Source organism: Mobula hypostoma, chromosome 10 (assembly GCF_963921235.1).
Source record: "Mobula hypostoma chromosome 10, sMobHyp1.1, whole genome shotgun sequence".
Lineage (NCBI taxonomy): Eukaryota > Metazoa > Chordata > Chondrichthyes > Myliobatiformes > Myliobatidae > Mobula > Mobula hypostoma.
In genome coordinates this window covers 131,485,873-131,502,261 of record NC_086106.1, presented here as the reverse complement: position 1 = coordinate 131,502,261, position 16,389 = coordinate 131,485,873, and the positions used below count along the sequence as shown (strand labels likewise).

The following is a 16,389-nucleotide window of genomic DNA, read 5'->3' as shown; positions in this document are numbered from 1 at the left end:
TTGTATATAATGACATATATGTATTTTGACCATAAAAGTTATTTTGAAATTTGGTTTGACAGAAGTTTAGATTAGGGTAGGGAAGGAATGGAAGACAAGATAGAGACATCAATATTCTCAATTTGATTGAAGGAAATTCCAAGACTGCAAAAATGTTGTGAGAAATGGTATTCGGGTAAAAAAGAAACCCTACTGATGTTCACGAAGTAACGATTACATGGCTGTGTAGGGTAATGTAATTGGTGGAAACGTACATAATTCACAGCCACCGACATGGAGTTGGGGTTCACTTTAAGAGGCTGCTCTGACTTGATGAAGCAATTACATAAAGTATTTTACCACGCTTTGTGGTCATTGGAGTACAATAAATGAGTAGTATGGCTTTTCTTAAACATAAAAGGCCTCTGCCATTTTTATTTGTAAAAACCTACACTGGTGACCCTGATGCTCTAGGATGATTCCAGAGCTAATGAACATGTTGGCCAATGCAGTTACTTTGAAACTGCTGGGGCTTTAAGAGCAAAATACCATTGTTTGGTTGATCTCAAGAACTGCTGGCTTGTCTTTGTCAAGGGCTTTGGTCATTGCCCTGCTCCCCCAGTAAGTTTGCTACAACGACTGCCAAGCGCATGCACCACCATATGAGTTTACTCGACTGCTGGGCGAATTCCCAAACCTCATCAAGCACACTCTTCACTACATTCACAAAACATGGGGTCCAGCACTACATTTCTACAACTGGCCTGCCATTCCATGCCCACGTGTGTAGACTGGACCCAGAAAGGCTGGCAACTGCGAAGGCTGAGTTTGCCAACATGGAAAGACCTTGCATTGTACACCAGTCGAATAGCCCTTGGGCTTCGCCCCTCCATATGGTCCCCAAGTCCAATGATGGTTGCCACCCATGAGGCGATTACCGATGCCTTAACAAGGCCAGTACCCCTGATCATTACCTGGTCCCACACATCCAAGACCCTTTGCATGTTTAGCTGTAAGATTAATTTTCTTCAAAGTCGCTCTAGTTAAGGGTTACCATAGGTGCTTGTGTGCTTGCAGGACATTCCCAAAGCAGCTGTAATAATCCCATTTGGCCTTTAGGTTTCTGCATGCCGTTTGGGCTAAAAAATGCAGCAACGACTTTCCAATGGCTGATGGACTGTATTAAAAGACAGATTTTCTTTTTGTTTACCCGGATTACATGCCTGTGCATCCAAATCCGAACACGTACAGTGGTGCTAGAAAGTTTGTGAACCTTGTAAAATTTTCTCTATTTGTTCATAAATACAACCTAAAATGTGATCAGATCCTCACATGTCCTAAATCCAGGTGAAGAGAACCCAATTAAATAAATAAAACAAGAAACATTATACTTGTCCATTTATTTATTGAGAAAAATTATCCAATATTACATGTATTTGTTGGAAAAAGTATGTGAACCTCTGGACTACAGAAGCTATTTGGAGTCAGGTGTTCCAATCAATAAGATGAGATTGGAGGTGTGGGTTGTAGAGGTGCCCTGCCCTATAAAAGACACACAAAGTTTTATCTAGTTTTAGGACTTAAGTGAATACCTGATCACATTTTAGGTCATATTTATGCAGAATTAGAGAATAATCTACAGGGTTCACAAACTTTCCAGCACCACTGTATCTACTCTCCGCACACTTTGAACGCTTAAGCCAACCCAGGTTGATTATTAACCCTCCTAAGTGCCAGTTTGGGTTGTCAACCATTGACTTTCTCAAGCATCGCATCTCAGCGAAAGGTGCGAAACCCTTCCCATCAAAAGTAGCCACAAGTGTGGAATTCCCACCTTCACACACTACTAAATATCTACAGGAGTTTTTAAGATGTGGTGAATTTTCATCATTGCTTCATTCTGCAAGCTGCTGAACTGGTGCCCCCTGTAAAGTGCGCTTAAACGCAATACCCCACATCATGTGTTTGACTGGTCAGCGGACATGACCAGGGCATTTGATGATACCAAACAAGCTTTTTCCAATGCACCCACTCCCCAACACACCTATAGCCATTAATACTAATGCTTCAGACTATGCTGTGAGTGCTGTGCTTGAACAGTTGGTCATACGCGCATGGCAACTGCTCGCCTTCTTCAGCAGGCAGCTCCTCCCGCCAAAAGGAAGTACGACATGTTTGACTGTAAGCTTCTCTGTCTCTATCTGGCAGTCTGCAATTTTCATTTTTTTTCTAGAGGGCTGCCATTTCACATTATTTGTTCACCACAAATCCCTCATGCATGTGATGGCCTGCATACCAGAGTTCACAAATAATGTACAACACATCAAGGGGAAAAATTATGGTATGGCTGATTGCCTCTCACAACCAGCCACTGAGGCCATACACAGAGGGGTTGACTAAGGAAGCCGACAAAGCTACTGACCCAGAGATTCAGGCTTGCCGAACGGCAGTCACAAGCCTGAGGTTGGCTGACATTAACTTTGAGGAAGCTAGGGTTTCTCTTCTCAGACTTGGGTATATTATCACCGGCATGTGTCGTGAAATTAGTTAATTTCAAATCAGCACTTCTAAAGCAGCAGTTCAATGCAATATATAATATAGAAGAAAACAATAATAATAAATAAGTAAATCAATTACAGTATACATATATTGAATACATTAAAAATCGTGCAAAAACAGAAATAATATACTTTTTAAAAAGTGAGGTAGCGTTCATGGGTTCAATGTCCATTTAGGAATCGGATGGCAGAGGGGAAGAAGCTGTTCCTGAATCACTGAGTGTGTGCCTTCAGGCTTCTGTACCTCCTACCTGATTGTAACAGTGAAAAAAGGGCATGCCCTGGGTGCTGGGGGTCCTTAATAATGGACACTGCCTTTCTGAGACACCGCTCCTTGAAGATGTCCTGGGTACTTTGTAGGCTAGTACTCAACATGGAGCCAACTAAATTTACAAACCTCTGCAGCTTCTTTCAGTCCTGTGCAGAAGGCCTCTCACCCCATACCAGACAATCATGCAGCCTGTCAGAATGCTCTCTATGTTAGATCTACAGAAATTTTTAAGTGTATTTGTTGACATACCAAATCCCTTCTAACTCTTAATGAAGTATAGTCACTGTCTTGACTTCTTTATAACTGCTTCGATATGTTGGGACCAGGTTAATTCCTCAGAGATCTTGACACCCTGGAACTTGAAACAGCTCACTCTCTCCACTTCAGATCCCTCTATGAGGATTGGTGTGTGTTCCTTCATCTTTCCCTTCCTGAAGTCCACAATCAGCTCTTTCATCTTACTGATGTTGTGTGCAAGGTTATTGCTGTGACACCACTCCACTAGTTGGCATATCTCACTCCCGTACGCCCTCTTGTCTCCTTCTGAAATTCTACCAACAACTCCTGTGCGATGTCTACACTGGTCACCCTTGCCCCATCGTGCCTGCAAACAGGAAGAGGGCTGTTTCTGACTCTACACATGGCGTCTTGCATCCAGGCCAGGAGACCCTCACTGAAACTGGCTGCATTAAATTTTGTGCGGCATGGCCTTAGAAAAGACATGCATAATTGGACTGCAGCTTGTGTGAAGTGCCAATGGGCAAAACTAACTGCCATGTTCAGGCGCCAATGGCACCTTTGGAGGTATCTGAGTAACGATTTCACCATGTCAATGTGGACTGTGTTGGCCCTTACCCCCCCCCGTTGGTTTCACGCACCTCCTATTCATGGTAGATCATATCACAAGGTGGCCAGAGGTCATCCCTCTAGCCAGACGCCAGCAGATGTGGCTCAGTACTTTATCAGCACCTGGGTTGCTCTGTCTGGCACCCCATCTGATACCTCCTCTGACCACTGTCCCCAATTCATATCAGACATCTGAGCTGCATTAGCACAGAACCTTGGCGTTAGGCTGCATCACACCACAGTGTATCACCCGCAGTCTAATGACCCATGTGAGTGGCTTCCCCGCTCCTTAAAGGCAGTTCTGAGAGCTTCCCTGATTGATGAGTGTTGGCAGGATCATCTCCCACAGGTCCTGCTGGGGCTCAAAAACGCTCCAGAATATTATTTCTGTTTTTACACTGTTTTTAATTTAACTATTTAACATATATGCTTACTGTAGTTGATTTTTCTTTTCTATACCATCATGGATTGCCTAGTACTGCTGCCACTAAGTTAACAAATTTCACGACATGACCATAAGCGTGTCAACACACTCTGGACAAACTCTGTTCCTCCAGCCATGGAACATAGGACCCGAGCCAGGCAGCTCAAACGAGCTCCAGACAGGCTCACAATGTCTGATAATGAATTCTGGGGGGGCAGGGGGGGGCCTGGGTAAGGTAATGTTATTGGTGGGATCATATGTAATTCACAGCCACCAACATTGAGTTAGGGTTCACTTTAAGAGGCTGGTCTGACGTGATGACATAATTACATAAAGTACTTTTACCACACTTTGTCTTCAATGTTTGGAGTACAATAAATGAATTGTTACAGTTTTTCTTAAATATAAAATGCCTCCGCCATTTTTATTTGTGAAAACCAGTGCTGTTACCAACAAGTCCACAGATGAGCAAAGCAAGTTAAATTACTTAAGGGACTCAGAACTAAAAGGAGACAAACAAAATTATGCCAAGATATATATAATAAAAGAAGAATTGTGGATGCTGATGTCTTAAGTAAATATTGACAATATTCAGCATATCGAGTATCAAGTAGAGGCCCGGATCGATACACACAGATCGTATTCATCTATTCATCAGAGATATTCTGGTTACAATCAAAACAAGAGGTTGAGAAGCCATGTTTCAGTGCCAGAATGCTTTTCATGAATTTGGCATGAAATATTGACCTTCTTGAGTGGCAAGTGTTGGTGAAAGCTTGCAATTAACATTCTGCTGCAATGGAATTGATATTATTGGAAACAATTGACTGGAAGACAGCATAATTGCTCATTACATTTCAATGAGTGATAATTTGCAGTCCTTGTCTTTAAGAAATGTTTTGATACTACGATAGAGGGCATGTTTTTCCCAAGATCCTTAAGTATCAACATTTTGAAATTTGCTTTCTTTTTGTGAATTCCACAGAAACATGTGAAAGATTTTAAAGATTAGGATAAAAAGGAGAAACTCTGATAGCAATGAGAATAGCTAGCTTTAGAAATGAAACTGGGAAATAATTATACTATCAGAACAATGCAAATTCAATAGAACTTCTATTTAGCAGATATCGTTGAGGTTCCTTGCATTAAAATAAAGAAACATAGTTGGAAAGCGAACAAAGTATATGAGTAAATTTAAAACTGATAAAACTATAGGAATACAACTTGTCATTAAAATTATAGTACAGGTCAACCTTCACTAATCCGACTACCTGTAATCCGGCTCCTTCGATAGTCCGGCACTGATTATGCTAATCCTTCGGCATTTTCACTAATCCGGTACTCCTCGGGTCCCAATGGTGCTGGATTAGTGAAGGTCGTCCTGTATTACACTGCCAAATCCTGCACTCCAATGATAATTTATAGTTTTGTTATCTGCATTGTTGGACGTACGGATCTTTGGAACATAAATGCCCTTTTATAACAACATCTATAACAAGCTGAGGCATTTTTGGTAATTAAGACATTGAAATTACTATGCAGTTTGTAAAAACAACTTCTCTCATCACTTCTCCTCTGCCCATATGACAAAGAACAAAAAAACAGCTCTCAGACCACATCAACATTTTGGGAACAAAGTTCAATTTGCCAGAAAAATCACAAAGTAAATGATATAAAACAGTGTGAATGGCGTTTATAAGAAAATCTTCAGAAAAATATGTTTTCTCAAGCAAATGGTTTACAAAGGTTTAGCGCAGAACAATAGACTTTCCAAATAAATTACGTACATCTACAAGGCCTAAATTCCTCGATTAATAGGATACTTGAAGATTTTAACCAGAGACAATGAGAGTCGTTATGATACATATTTTTAATTGCACCAGGAAGGCTTGCTACTTTGGTGAAGATAAAATGCATAACTTATTTTTCATTATAAATTGCATACTAACTGTACACTTGAAAGTAAAGGTCCGAGTTAGCCATCCATAGCTGAAATTATGAATTGTTTGAGATCCTAGGCTAAAGACACAGAAGCCGTTCAGTTTTTTTAACTAGGTACATCATTCTGACACAGATCTAAAGCACTCACATATGATTAATAAGAATATAGGAAGCTATAGACAAACACAAAATACAGTGGATTTTTGTTAATTGGGCCATTGGTTAATCAGGGCAGCTGCTTATTTGGGGTAACTCTTAAAGTACAAAAACTAATCAAGAAAATAGCCAGGATTCCCTTAGTTTATTTGGGACACTTTCTCTCTTAATTGGGGCAGGAGACCGTTGCTGAACAGTTTCTATCTAGCGTCAGTCACGTGCACTTGTGTGGCCATTAGACACTACTCTATACCTCAAGTGAACAGTTTTTAATAGCATCAGTGGTGTGTGCTTGTCTTAAGACAAACAATGAATTTTGTCACTGATAGTTGGCAAGCAATAAGCAGAACTCAGAACTGTTTTGCTCAAGCATCAGACTTGAAGATGCCAGATACAGTTGGGAGTGAAAATGAAACGATCTGACTACTTCAAGTTAAGAACGACAAAGAATTCCAAGGTATCGACAATCATCTTGAATGTTACAATAAAAATTAAGATTTGGATGATCCAATCATCGTAAGCATTGAATGAAGGCAGTCTATTATCTGCACTAGGTGTCCGCACTGATTACAGTGGACGAATTACTCCGTCAATAACTATTAGAAACAGATACAGTTTTATAGTACTATAGTAGTATTAGCAATGTTTTAATTTGTTCTGTATTTCATTTAAATACATAAGTTACTCAGTTAAATGGTAGCTTGCCTTTTTAAATACCTTTTTAACTATTTCCATGAAACTTCAGCTAATTGGGGCAGGTGCTTAATTGGGCCATCAATGTATTATGCTGTCAATATAGCGCCAAGATACCCCTACCCCCAAAAAATTGCACAAAAAGGTTTTATGGTCATTTCTTGTACTTTCAGACATATTGAACAACATATCAAAAGTTGGACAGAAACAGAGCATGGGAAAGTAAAAAGAAATCTGACGTTAAAAAAAAAAGGCCGCCAATGAAAAGAATCGGACCCATACCTGTCTTATTTTGCGATATTTCACTGTTTCTAACAATGGTAGGGCCATAATTGTGGTATAAAATGTGAATGGGAATACTCGCATGACAACCCAGAGGTTCATAGGAAGTTCCAGTCTGGGTTCCATGTATTCAGACGCAGCGGCCAATACTGGGCTGGCCTCAGCTCTGATCTTATGATAGAACAGACTAAAAAGTGTGTGCCCACTAAAAAGCCAAGGGGACCTAACATGAGGAAGTGGGATGTCAGAGCACCAGAGAGCAATTTGGACTATGTCTTCCACTGTGTCATCCTCTTACAACCTTCCCAGGCAAGAACTGACCACGAATAGTTACACAACAGGTGAACAACATAAGGAGTTGTCCACCTCCGGAGTGAGTAGAGATGAGGAAACCAATGGCTACAGGGCAATGTTGGCATTGTTCAATGGAAATCAGAATGACTCCCTGGCATCTATCAGATACAATACGCTCTGCAAGAAAGTTGCAAGAGCTAAGACTTTTGTCACACCTAAAAGACTGCCACCAACCACCTCGGCCTGTAAATTTCACTCCCTGCGGACTTACTACCGGATTATGGAGTGGATGGGCTGTAGTGATGAAATGGAGCCGTCTGAGTGGTGATGGAGGGTAGATGGGGAAAAACTCGTTCCACTGATGACAGACAAAAGGCCTGCTCCAGAGATACTTATTCAGATGATTCACTGCAACTGTTCGGGAGAGTGCAATATGCTAGAATGTACCTGCAGAAAGCATGGGCTGGAATGCACCAGTGCATGTGGGCGCTGCCAAGATGGCAACTGTGACAATATGACAAATGAGCCGGAGACAGAAGAGGATGATGAACAAGACTGTATCTGAGAAGCCATAAGGTAGCATATTACATGTCATGACATCAGTACAAATGCAAAATATTCTGCAGATGCTGGGGTCAAAGCAACACGCACAAAACACTGGAGGAACTCAGCAGGTTGGGCAACATCCGTGGAAACGAACAGTCAACGTTTCGGGCCGGAACCCTTCGTCAGGACTGAAGAGGGAAGGGGCAGAGGCCCTATAAAGAAGGTGGGGGGGAGGGTGGGAAGGAGAAGGCTGGTAGGTTCCAGGTGAAAAACCAGCAAGGGGAAAGATAAAGGGGTGGGGGAAGGGAAGCAGGGAGGTGATAGGCAGGAAAGGGGAAGAAGGAATAGAGGAAAGCACAAAGGGTAGTAGAAGGAGGCAGAACCATGAGGAAGGTGATAGGCAGCTGGAGGAGGGAGCAGAGTGAAACTGGATTGGGGGAAGGGAAGGGGAGGGAATTACCAGAAGTTGGAGAATTCTGTGTTCATACCAAGGGGCTGGAGACTACCCAGACGGTATGTGAGGTGTTGCTCCCCTAACCTGAATTTGGCCTCATCATGGCAGTAGAGGATAATGTGCTGGATCCAGAGGCTGGTGGGGTGGTAGGTAAGGACAAGGGGTACTCTGTCCCTGTTGTGGTGGCGGGAGGATGGGGTGAGAGCCGAAGTGCGGGAAATGGAGGAGATGCAGGTGAGGGCATCATTGATGATGGCAGAAGGGAAACCACGATCCTTAAAGAAAGAGGACATTTGAGATGTCCTAAAATGGAAAGCCTCATCCTGGGAGCAGATGCAGTGGAGACAGAGGACCATCTAGGTAGTCTCCAGCCCCTTGGTATGAACATAGAATTCTCCAGCTTCCGGTAATTCCCTCCCTCTCCCTATTTCACTTTGCCCCTCCCCCAGCTGCCTATCACCTCCCTCATAGTTCTGCCTCCTTCTACTACCCATTGTGTTTTCCCCTATTCCTTCTTCACCTTTCCTGCCTATCACCTCCCTGCTTCCCCTCCCCCACCCCTTTGTCTTTCCCCTTACTGGTTTTTCACCTGGAACCTACCAGTCTTCTCCTTCCCACCCTCCCCCCACCTTCTTTATAGGGCCTCTGCCCCTTCCCTCTTCAGTCCTGATGAAGGGTCTCAGCCCGAAACGTTGACTGCTCCTTTCCACAGATGCTGCCTGACCTGCTGAGTTCCTCCAGCGTTTTCTGGGTGTTGTCGGTACGAATGCAACTTTCATTCCAGGAACTACTGTTATTTGAAAAACAATGGTGAAAAGAGCATTCATTAAAACATCAGGTTTAAAAAAAACTTGCAATTTGATGGTTATCAGTCAGATTTTTGACGTTTTTCTGCTGGCAGCCATCTTGTTTTTTGATGTCATTTTTGGAGACTTTCCCGTGTGTCAAAATTGTCCAACTTTTGATATGTTGTTCTCCACATCGGATAGTACAATAAACAATCATAAAATGTCTTTTTTGCAATTTTTTGGGGGTTAGGTGGTATATTGACCAGCCTAGTGGTCCCAATAAACCAGAACCACCGTATACTGTCTTGTCTCCCTTTCTCTTCACCATTCACATCTCGGACTTCAACTACTGCACAAAGTCTTGTCATCTTCAGAAGTTTTCTGATGACTCTGCCATAGTTGGATGCATCAGCAAGGGAGATGAGGTTGACTACAGGGCTACGGTAGGAAACTCTTGTCACATGGTGTGAGCAGAATTATCTGCAGCTTAATGTGAAAAAGACTAAGGAGCTGGTGGTAGACCTGAGGAGAGCTAAGGCACCAGTGACCCCTGTTTCCATCCAGGGGGGTCAGTGTGGACATGGTGGAGGATTACAAATACCTGGGGATACGAACTGACAATAAACTGGACTGGTCAAAGAACACTGAGGCTGTCTACAAGAAGGGTCAGAGCCGTCTCTATTTCCTGAGGAGACTGAGGTCCTTTAACATCTGTCGGACGATGCTGAGGATGTTCTATGAGTCTGTGGTGGCCAGTGTGATCATGTTTGCTGTTGTGTGCTGGGGCAGCAGGCTGAGGGTAGCAGACACCAACAGAATCAACAATCTCATTCGTATGGCCAGTGATGTTGTGGGGATAGAACTGGACTCTCTCATAGTGGTGTCTGAAAAGAGGATGCTGTCCAAGTTGCATGCCATCTTGGACAATGTCTCCCATCCACTACATAATGTACTGGTTGGGCACAGGAGTACATTCAGCCAGAGACTCATTCCACCGAGATGCAACACAGAGCGTCATAGGAAGTCATTCCTGCCTGTGGCCATCAAACTTTACAACTCCTCCCTTGGAGGGTCAGACACCCTGAGCCAATAGGCTGCTCCTGGACTTATTTCCTGGCATAATTTACATATTACTATTTAATTATTTATCGTTTTATTACTATTTAATTATTTATGGTGCAACTGTAACGAAAACCAATTTCCCCCGGAATCAATAAAGTATGACTATGACTATACCTGAACTGATCTGCAATACTGAATTGGAACTACTACTCAATGCTGAAAGAAAAATCGCACTACTCTGATAAGTGGAAATGGTTACAAGTTAAAGCAGGCTGGTAAACATTCACTGTACTTTTGGTTCCTCATTTTTCAAGTGCAAATATTGTCTGCACAACTTACCATTCTTTTCCAACACAGATGTTTAACTCCAACAATGTTCTCATATTAGGGTGCTTTGCTCGCTTTGGGAGAGCTGATTGTGAAACTCTGGTCTACATTTGTGCTCTTATAAAAACATTTTAACTCAAATATTGATCTATATTTGAACACGTCTATTCAAACAAAGTTCAAGGACTCATTTTAGTAAAAAAAAACACAAGAACAGCAGAGTAGGTCATTTGTCTCCTCCCCCACCATGTCATTACTGCCATCAAAATGGTGCCTAGCTCAGCACCGCTTGACTACTGTGCAGTTTGTATGTTATTCCCTTAAAACTGTTGGATTTTTAATGGAGAAAGTAAAAACTGTATTATTCCCTTAAAATTCAAAAATCCAACAATCTTTGTATTGAATGTACTTTGTAAATGAAGCTTTACATCTTAAAGGTTCACCGCCCTATGAATGAGGAATAATCTAATATCAGTACTAGAATGCCAGACACCCATTCAAGCTGTACTCCCTCCTCGTCCTAAACTCAGCAGTCAAACGAAACATGCATCCTGCATCTCAGTCTGGCACGCTGCTTAAGAATACAATAAGTTTCAATGAGACCTTCCCTCATTCTTATAAACTTTCAGTGGACTGAAACAGTGTTCTCTAATCAAGATTCAAGATTGTTTAATGTTATTTTCAGGACACAAGTGTAAAAGAGAACAAAATAATTGTTACTCCAGATCCCATGTAGCACAAAAAAAAACACAATAAGATAAAGGACGCAATAATAAAAAGCACATTAAATATAAACACATTAGACAGTATTATATATATAGTGTAGGGGTGGGTTAGTAGGTGGAGGTGTTGATCAGCTTTACTGCTTGGGGAAAGTAACTGTGTTTGAGTCTGGTGGTCCTAGCCTCTTCCCTTATGGGAGTGGGACAAATAATCCATGAGCAGGGTGGGTGGGACCTTTCATGATGTTACTGCGCTTTCACGGCACCTGTTTAAATATATGGCCTTGATGATTACCTCGCAAGACAAATCTACTATTCCTGAAACCATTCAAGTGAATCTTGACTCACCTCTGTGTTACATATTCACCACCCACTCCCACTCCTCCCAGAGGCAAGGAATGTTTTCAAAATAAACCACCCATTTCACAATGTAAGACAAGGAAATGAATGCCCTCACTCCTGTAATCATCGAGGAAGGTAACTGCAGTAGTATCTCCAACCATACGGAAAAGATTTCATAGATATTGGTCAACTTGTTCACTAAAATATTACTTCAGAATTTCTTCTAATCTTAAAGATCCTGTCCACATACCTTCGTATTAATGAAGTAAAAAGTTAATACCCTGAAGGATGCATTGGGGTTTTGTCTCTCTTACAAGCTGACAGGATTAATAATATGGGCTCTCTGTCAGTCAAGGCCGACTGTGGATGATGCAGCCTAACTGTCACCAATATGCAAGTCAGGAACCCGCCTTTTCCCCTTCTCCTGTCAGTAGAAATGATTCCGCTGGGCTTAGTAGCTAAGCCAGGAGCTGGACTTGGCTGTCAGAGAGTATTTTGAGAGCCACGCGATTGGGAGCATTTATTAGATAGTGGGAGCATATCCCCACTACTCCCCACACCCCCATGACAACCTTAAGGACAATGTTAATACATCAAACTTTAATCAGCGAAGTAGGATTCCTCACCATGAATAACTTATGGGTCTTAAGATTTATGCAGTGTTCTGTAAATGCGTATTTAAATACTGGCTACCAGCTTTAATCAAAACAAATTACTTGAAGAGAAATTCTTTGAGATTTTCCCACAATGCAATTTATCTATTAATTATTAGATGAAAAGCATCCCTAGTTATTATCCTAATATACTTCAGCACTTTGTAATTATATTTGCATCAAAATAGACAACATCTGGGCCAACAGATGGAAAATTAATTGCAGAGAGCAGGCAAGTTTCACAGTAATATTCAAACATTTTTAAAGTTTGTTACATACAACAGGCAGGTAAGCAGGATTGTGTTCGTCTGCCTCCCCTCCCCACCCCTCGAACTGCAGCAGATACAAGCCTCACCTGCAAACTTTCCTTATGAGGCACCTACTCTGAACAGTTTCCAGAGCATTTGCACTCTTAAATAAAGCAACCAATACTGTGTGGAATATTCCACAGTAGTGTAGAGGTTAATATGATGTTATTACAGCTCGGGGTGCGCCAGAGTTCAGAGTTCAATTCCACCACCCTCGGTAAGCAAGTTTGTAGGTTCTTTCTACGTGCACGTGGGTTCCCTCCAGGTGCTCTAGTTTCCTACCACAGTCCAAAGACAGACCGGTTTAATTGCTCATTGTAAATTGTCATGTGATTAGGCTAGGGTTAAAATGTGGGAGTTGCTGGTGCATACGCTCATCGGGCTAGAAGGGCCTATTCTGCATTTTATCTCCAAATGATCAGACAGACTTCAGTTAGGCCACTGGTGTGACAATCTCCAACTTTTGTATTCTGTTCCCTAGTAACATAGTTAGTTTTCCTAATTGCTATACCGATATACAGAGAGATTTGGGATCCAAGTCCATAGTGCCCTTAAAGCGTCAGCCCACAACGTTAAGGTGGTTGGTAAAAAAGTCATTTAGCATGCTTGCTTTAATTAGTTCAGGCATTGAGTTCAAGAGTCACGAAGTTACGTTAACAGTTTTATAGAGCTGGTTAGGCCGCATCTGAAGCATTACATTCATTTTGGAGTGGGTGCAAAAGTTGTTTACCTTTAAAGGGCAGGTGTTACAAGGGGGGTTTGGACAAACTAGGGCTATTTTCTGTGCAGCAGCAAAGGTTGAAGGGTGACTTGAGAGAAATGTATACAATTCCGACACACAAATAGATCGACAGCAAGTATTTTTCACTCGAGATATCTATATATATCTATATACTATATATATATAGAAGATGAAAGGAGATGTGCAGGACAATTGCTTTTTGTTATACAAAGTTTGAGGTGCCTGGAATGTGCTGCCAGAGGGCTGGTAGTTGCAGAAATGATAGAGGCATTTGAAAGGCTCTTAGATAGGCAATGAAAATGTATATTAATTGCATGAATATTTCGATATGTGAATGCTGCATTTTGGGAAGCCAAACCAGGGCAAAACCTATACAGTGAATGTTTGAGAGCTGGAGAATGCTGTGGGGCAGGGAGATCTAGAAGTACTGTATGTAATGAGTGGATCTATTTCTTTTAGAGCAACGGCCCCTGCCCCCCTCTTAGCACTACGTATGTATTGTTGTCGATGCATGCGTATTAATCTGTTTCTACAAGTGTGTACTGATCTGTTTTCTGTGCATGCACTGTTGTCTAGGCGTGGGCAAAGCTCTCTCTCACTCAATGTGAATACACCAGTTAAAGCCATCTCCTGTGTGCGTGCTTTTATTTAATCGATATGTAGTTGTGCACAGAAACAACAAATTGGTGACAAGTATGAACAAAAATGTCAGAAAATAACACAAGCTGCACCGACAATTACAGGACAAAACAGAAATAAACAGCACGAGAAAGCTGTCACAGATGCAAACAAAGGTGTGAGTACAGCACACAGCCAAAGACGCGCTGAATTTAAAGTGAAAATAATGTGGCGATGGCTTCAGGCAGGAAAGTTGACGAACTTGGTAGCGCTAATGAAGACTAGGAGTCATATAGAGAGGGTTGAACTGTATTGTAACAAAATATGGAAGATCAAAAAGATAATATTTTTGCATTATTTATTTAATTGAGTACTCTATCTTCTGCAAAGATCTGATCACATTTTAGGTCATATTTATGCAGAAATAGAGAAAACTCTACAGGATTCACAAACTTTCAATTATAGTATAACTGAAGCAGATCACAAGATTATCTGGATCACAATAGATGTGTCTGGTGTAAAACTGGAACTGGAGCTGGATACAGGGTCAGCTCGGTCCATATTCCAGAGGCCGACTACAACAGGCTGTTTTCTAAGATACCACTAGAGAAGACCTCAGTGATGCTAAAGACTAACACAGACTAATAAGTGTCTCCCAAAGGCAAACTGACAGTAAATGTGACATGTGGAGGCCAAACACAGCATTAGGGCTTTCTAGATAGATACTTCATTGATCCCAAAGTAAATTACACTGTCACAGTAGCATTATAAGTGCACAAATATTAGAAGAGAAGTAAGAAAGAACAAAAAAATAAGTTACCTCAAACAGTCTAACGGGGGGGGGGGGGGGAAGGGACTCATTATAGAGCCTAATAGCTGAGGGTAAGAATGATCTCATATCACGCTCTTTGGAGCAGCACAGTTGTCTTAGTCTATTACTAAAAGTGCTCCTCTGTTCAGCCAAGGTGGCATGCAGAGGGTGAGAAACATTGTCCAGAATTGCCAGGATTTTCTGTAGGGTCCTTTGATCTACCACAGCCTCCAGTGTGCCCAGTTTGACTGCAATACCAGAGCCAGCCTTTCTAACCAGTTTATTGAACCTGTTGGCATCACCCATGTTGATGGCATTGCCCCAGCACAACACTGCACAGAAGATTGTACTGGCAACAACATACTGGTAGAACATATGAAGAAGAGGCTTGGCTAATGTCATTCTGCTTTTATATGGGTAGCAAGGACAAAATCAAGGAACTACAGGTCAGAAAGCCTGACATCAATAGTGGGGAAGTTGCTGTAAGGAATTCTAAGGGACAGGACCTACCAACATTTAAATAGATGAAGACTGAATAGGAGCCATCTGTATGGCTTTGTACATGGAAAGTTGTGCTCGGCTTTTAAGGTAAATGAAGGTAAGGCAGTGGACATTGTCTGTTTGGACTCTAGCAAGGCCTTCAATAAGGTCTCATGTGGTAGGTTGGTCTGGAAGATTAGGCTCCACGGATAGAAAATTGGCTTGGAAATAGGCAGCAGAGTATCACACATTAACCCTGGTGGAATTCAGCATGCCAGACAGCATCTATGGAAAGGGTCTCAGCCCAAAACGTTGCCTGTAGTTTTTTTTTCCCCCCATGGATGCTGTCTGGCCCAGCATTTTGTCTGTTGCTTGGATTTCCAGCAACTGCAGATTTTCTCGTTTGTGATAGGAAGCAGAAGGTAATGGTTTAAATTTGTTTCTCGGAACGGAAGCCAGTGTGCTGCAAGGGATATTGCTGGGAGGTTATTTATATAAATAACTGGAATGCAAATGCTCAAGACTGGATCAGCAGGTATGCAGAAGACACAGAATTAGGAAGTGTTGATAGTAAATTTATGTCATAGATTAAAGCAGTATTGATCAGTTAGGGAAATAGATTTCAATGCAGACAAGTGTGAAGTGATGCATTTTGGAAAGTAAAACCAGTGTAGGATTTGTACTATGAATGACAGCGCTCTAAAGAGTGTCATGGAACAAACAGACCAAGGAGTACAGGTGCACGGTTCATTAGAAGGGGTTTACAGGTAGACAGGGTGCTGAAAACGACACCTAGCCTTCAGTCAGGGCATTTAATATACGAACTGAGACATTACGCTGCATAGTATCAATCATTGGTTGCAGCTGCACTCAAGAGTACCATGTACAATATTATCACCATTATTGGAAAGATGTTTGCAAGGACTAGAGGGTCTGATTATTGTAAAAGGCTGACCAGGCAAGGTCTTTATTATTTGCAATGTAGAATGATGGGGAATCTTATAGAACTGTGTAATATTATGAGGCATAGCTAAGGTGGATGGCTACAAGCTTTTCCCCAGCTAAAGATCCAATCCGTATAGCATTGAGGAG

General features: G+C 41.8%; 1 protein-coding gene across 5 annotated transcripts in view; it reads right to left on the bottom strand.

Moving 5' to 3' along the window:
• Positions 1–16,389, bottom strand: part of atp11c (ATPase phospholipid transporting 11C) — a 214,362-nt gene that overhangs the window by 155,866 nt on the left and 42,107 nt on the right. Inside the window, exon 1 of one of the 5 annotated variants that reach the window (XM_063061162.1) lies at positions 10,634–10,734. The exons of the other annotated variants lie outside the window; for them this stretch is intronic. Within the exon in view, the coding sequence (XP_062917232.1) occupies positions 10,634–10,636 (3 nt within the window). The 5' untranslated portion in view covers positions 10,637–10,734. Of the gene's footprint in view, positions 1–10,633; positions 10,735–16,389 lie in introns of those variants that run through there. 5 annotated transcript variants of the gene reach the window in all.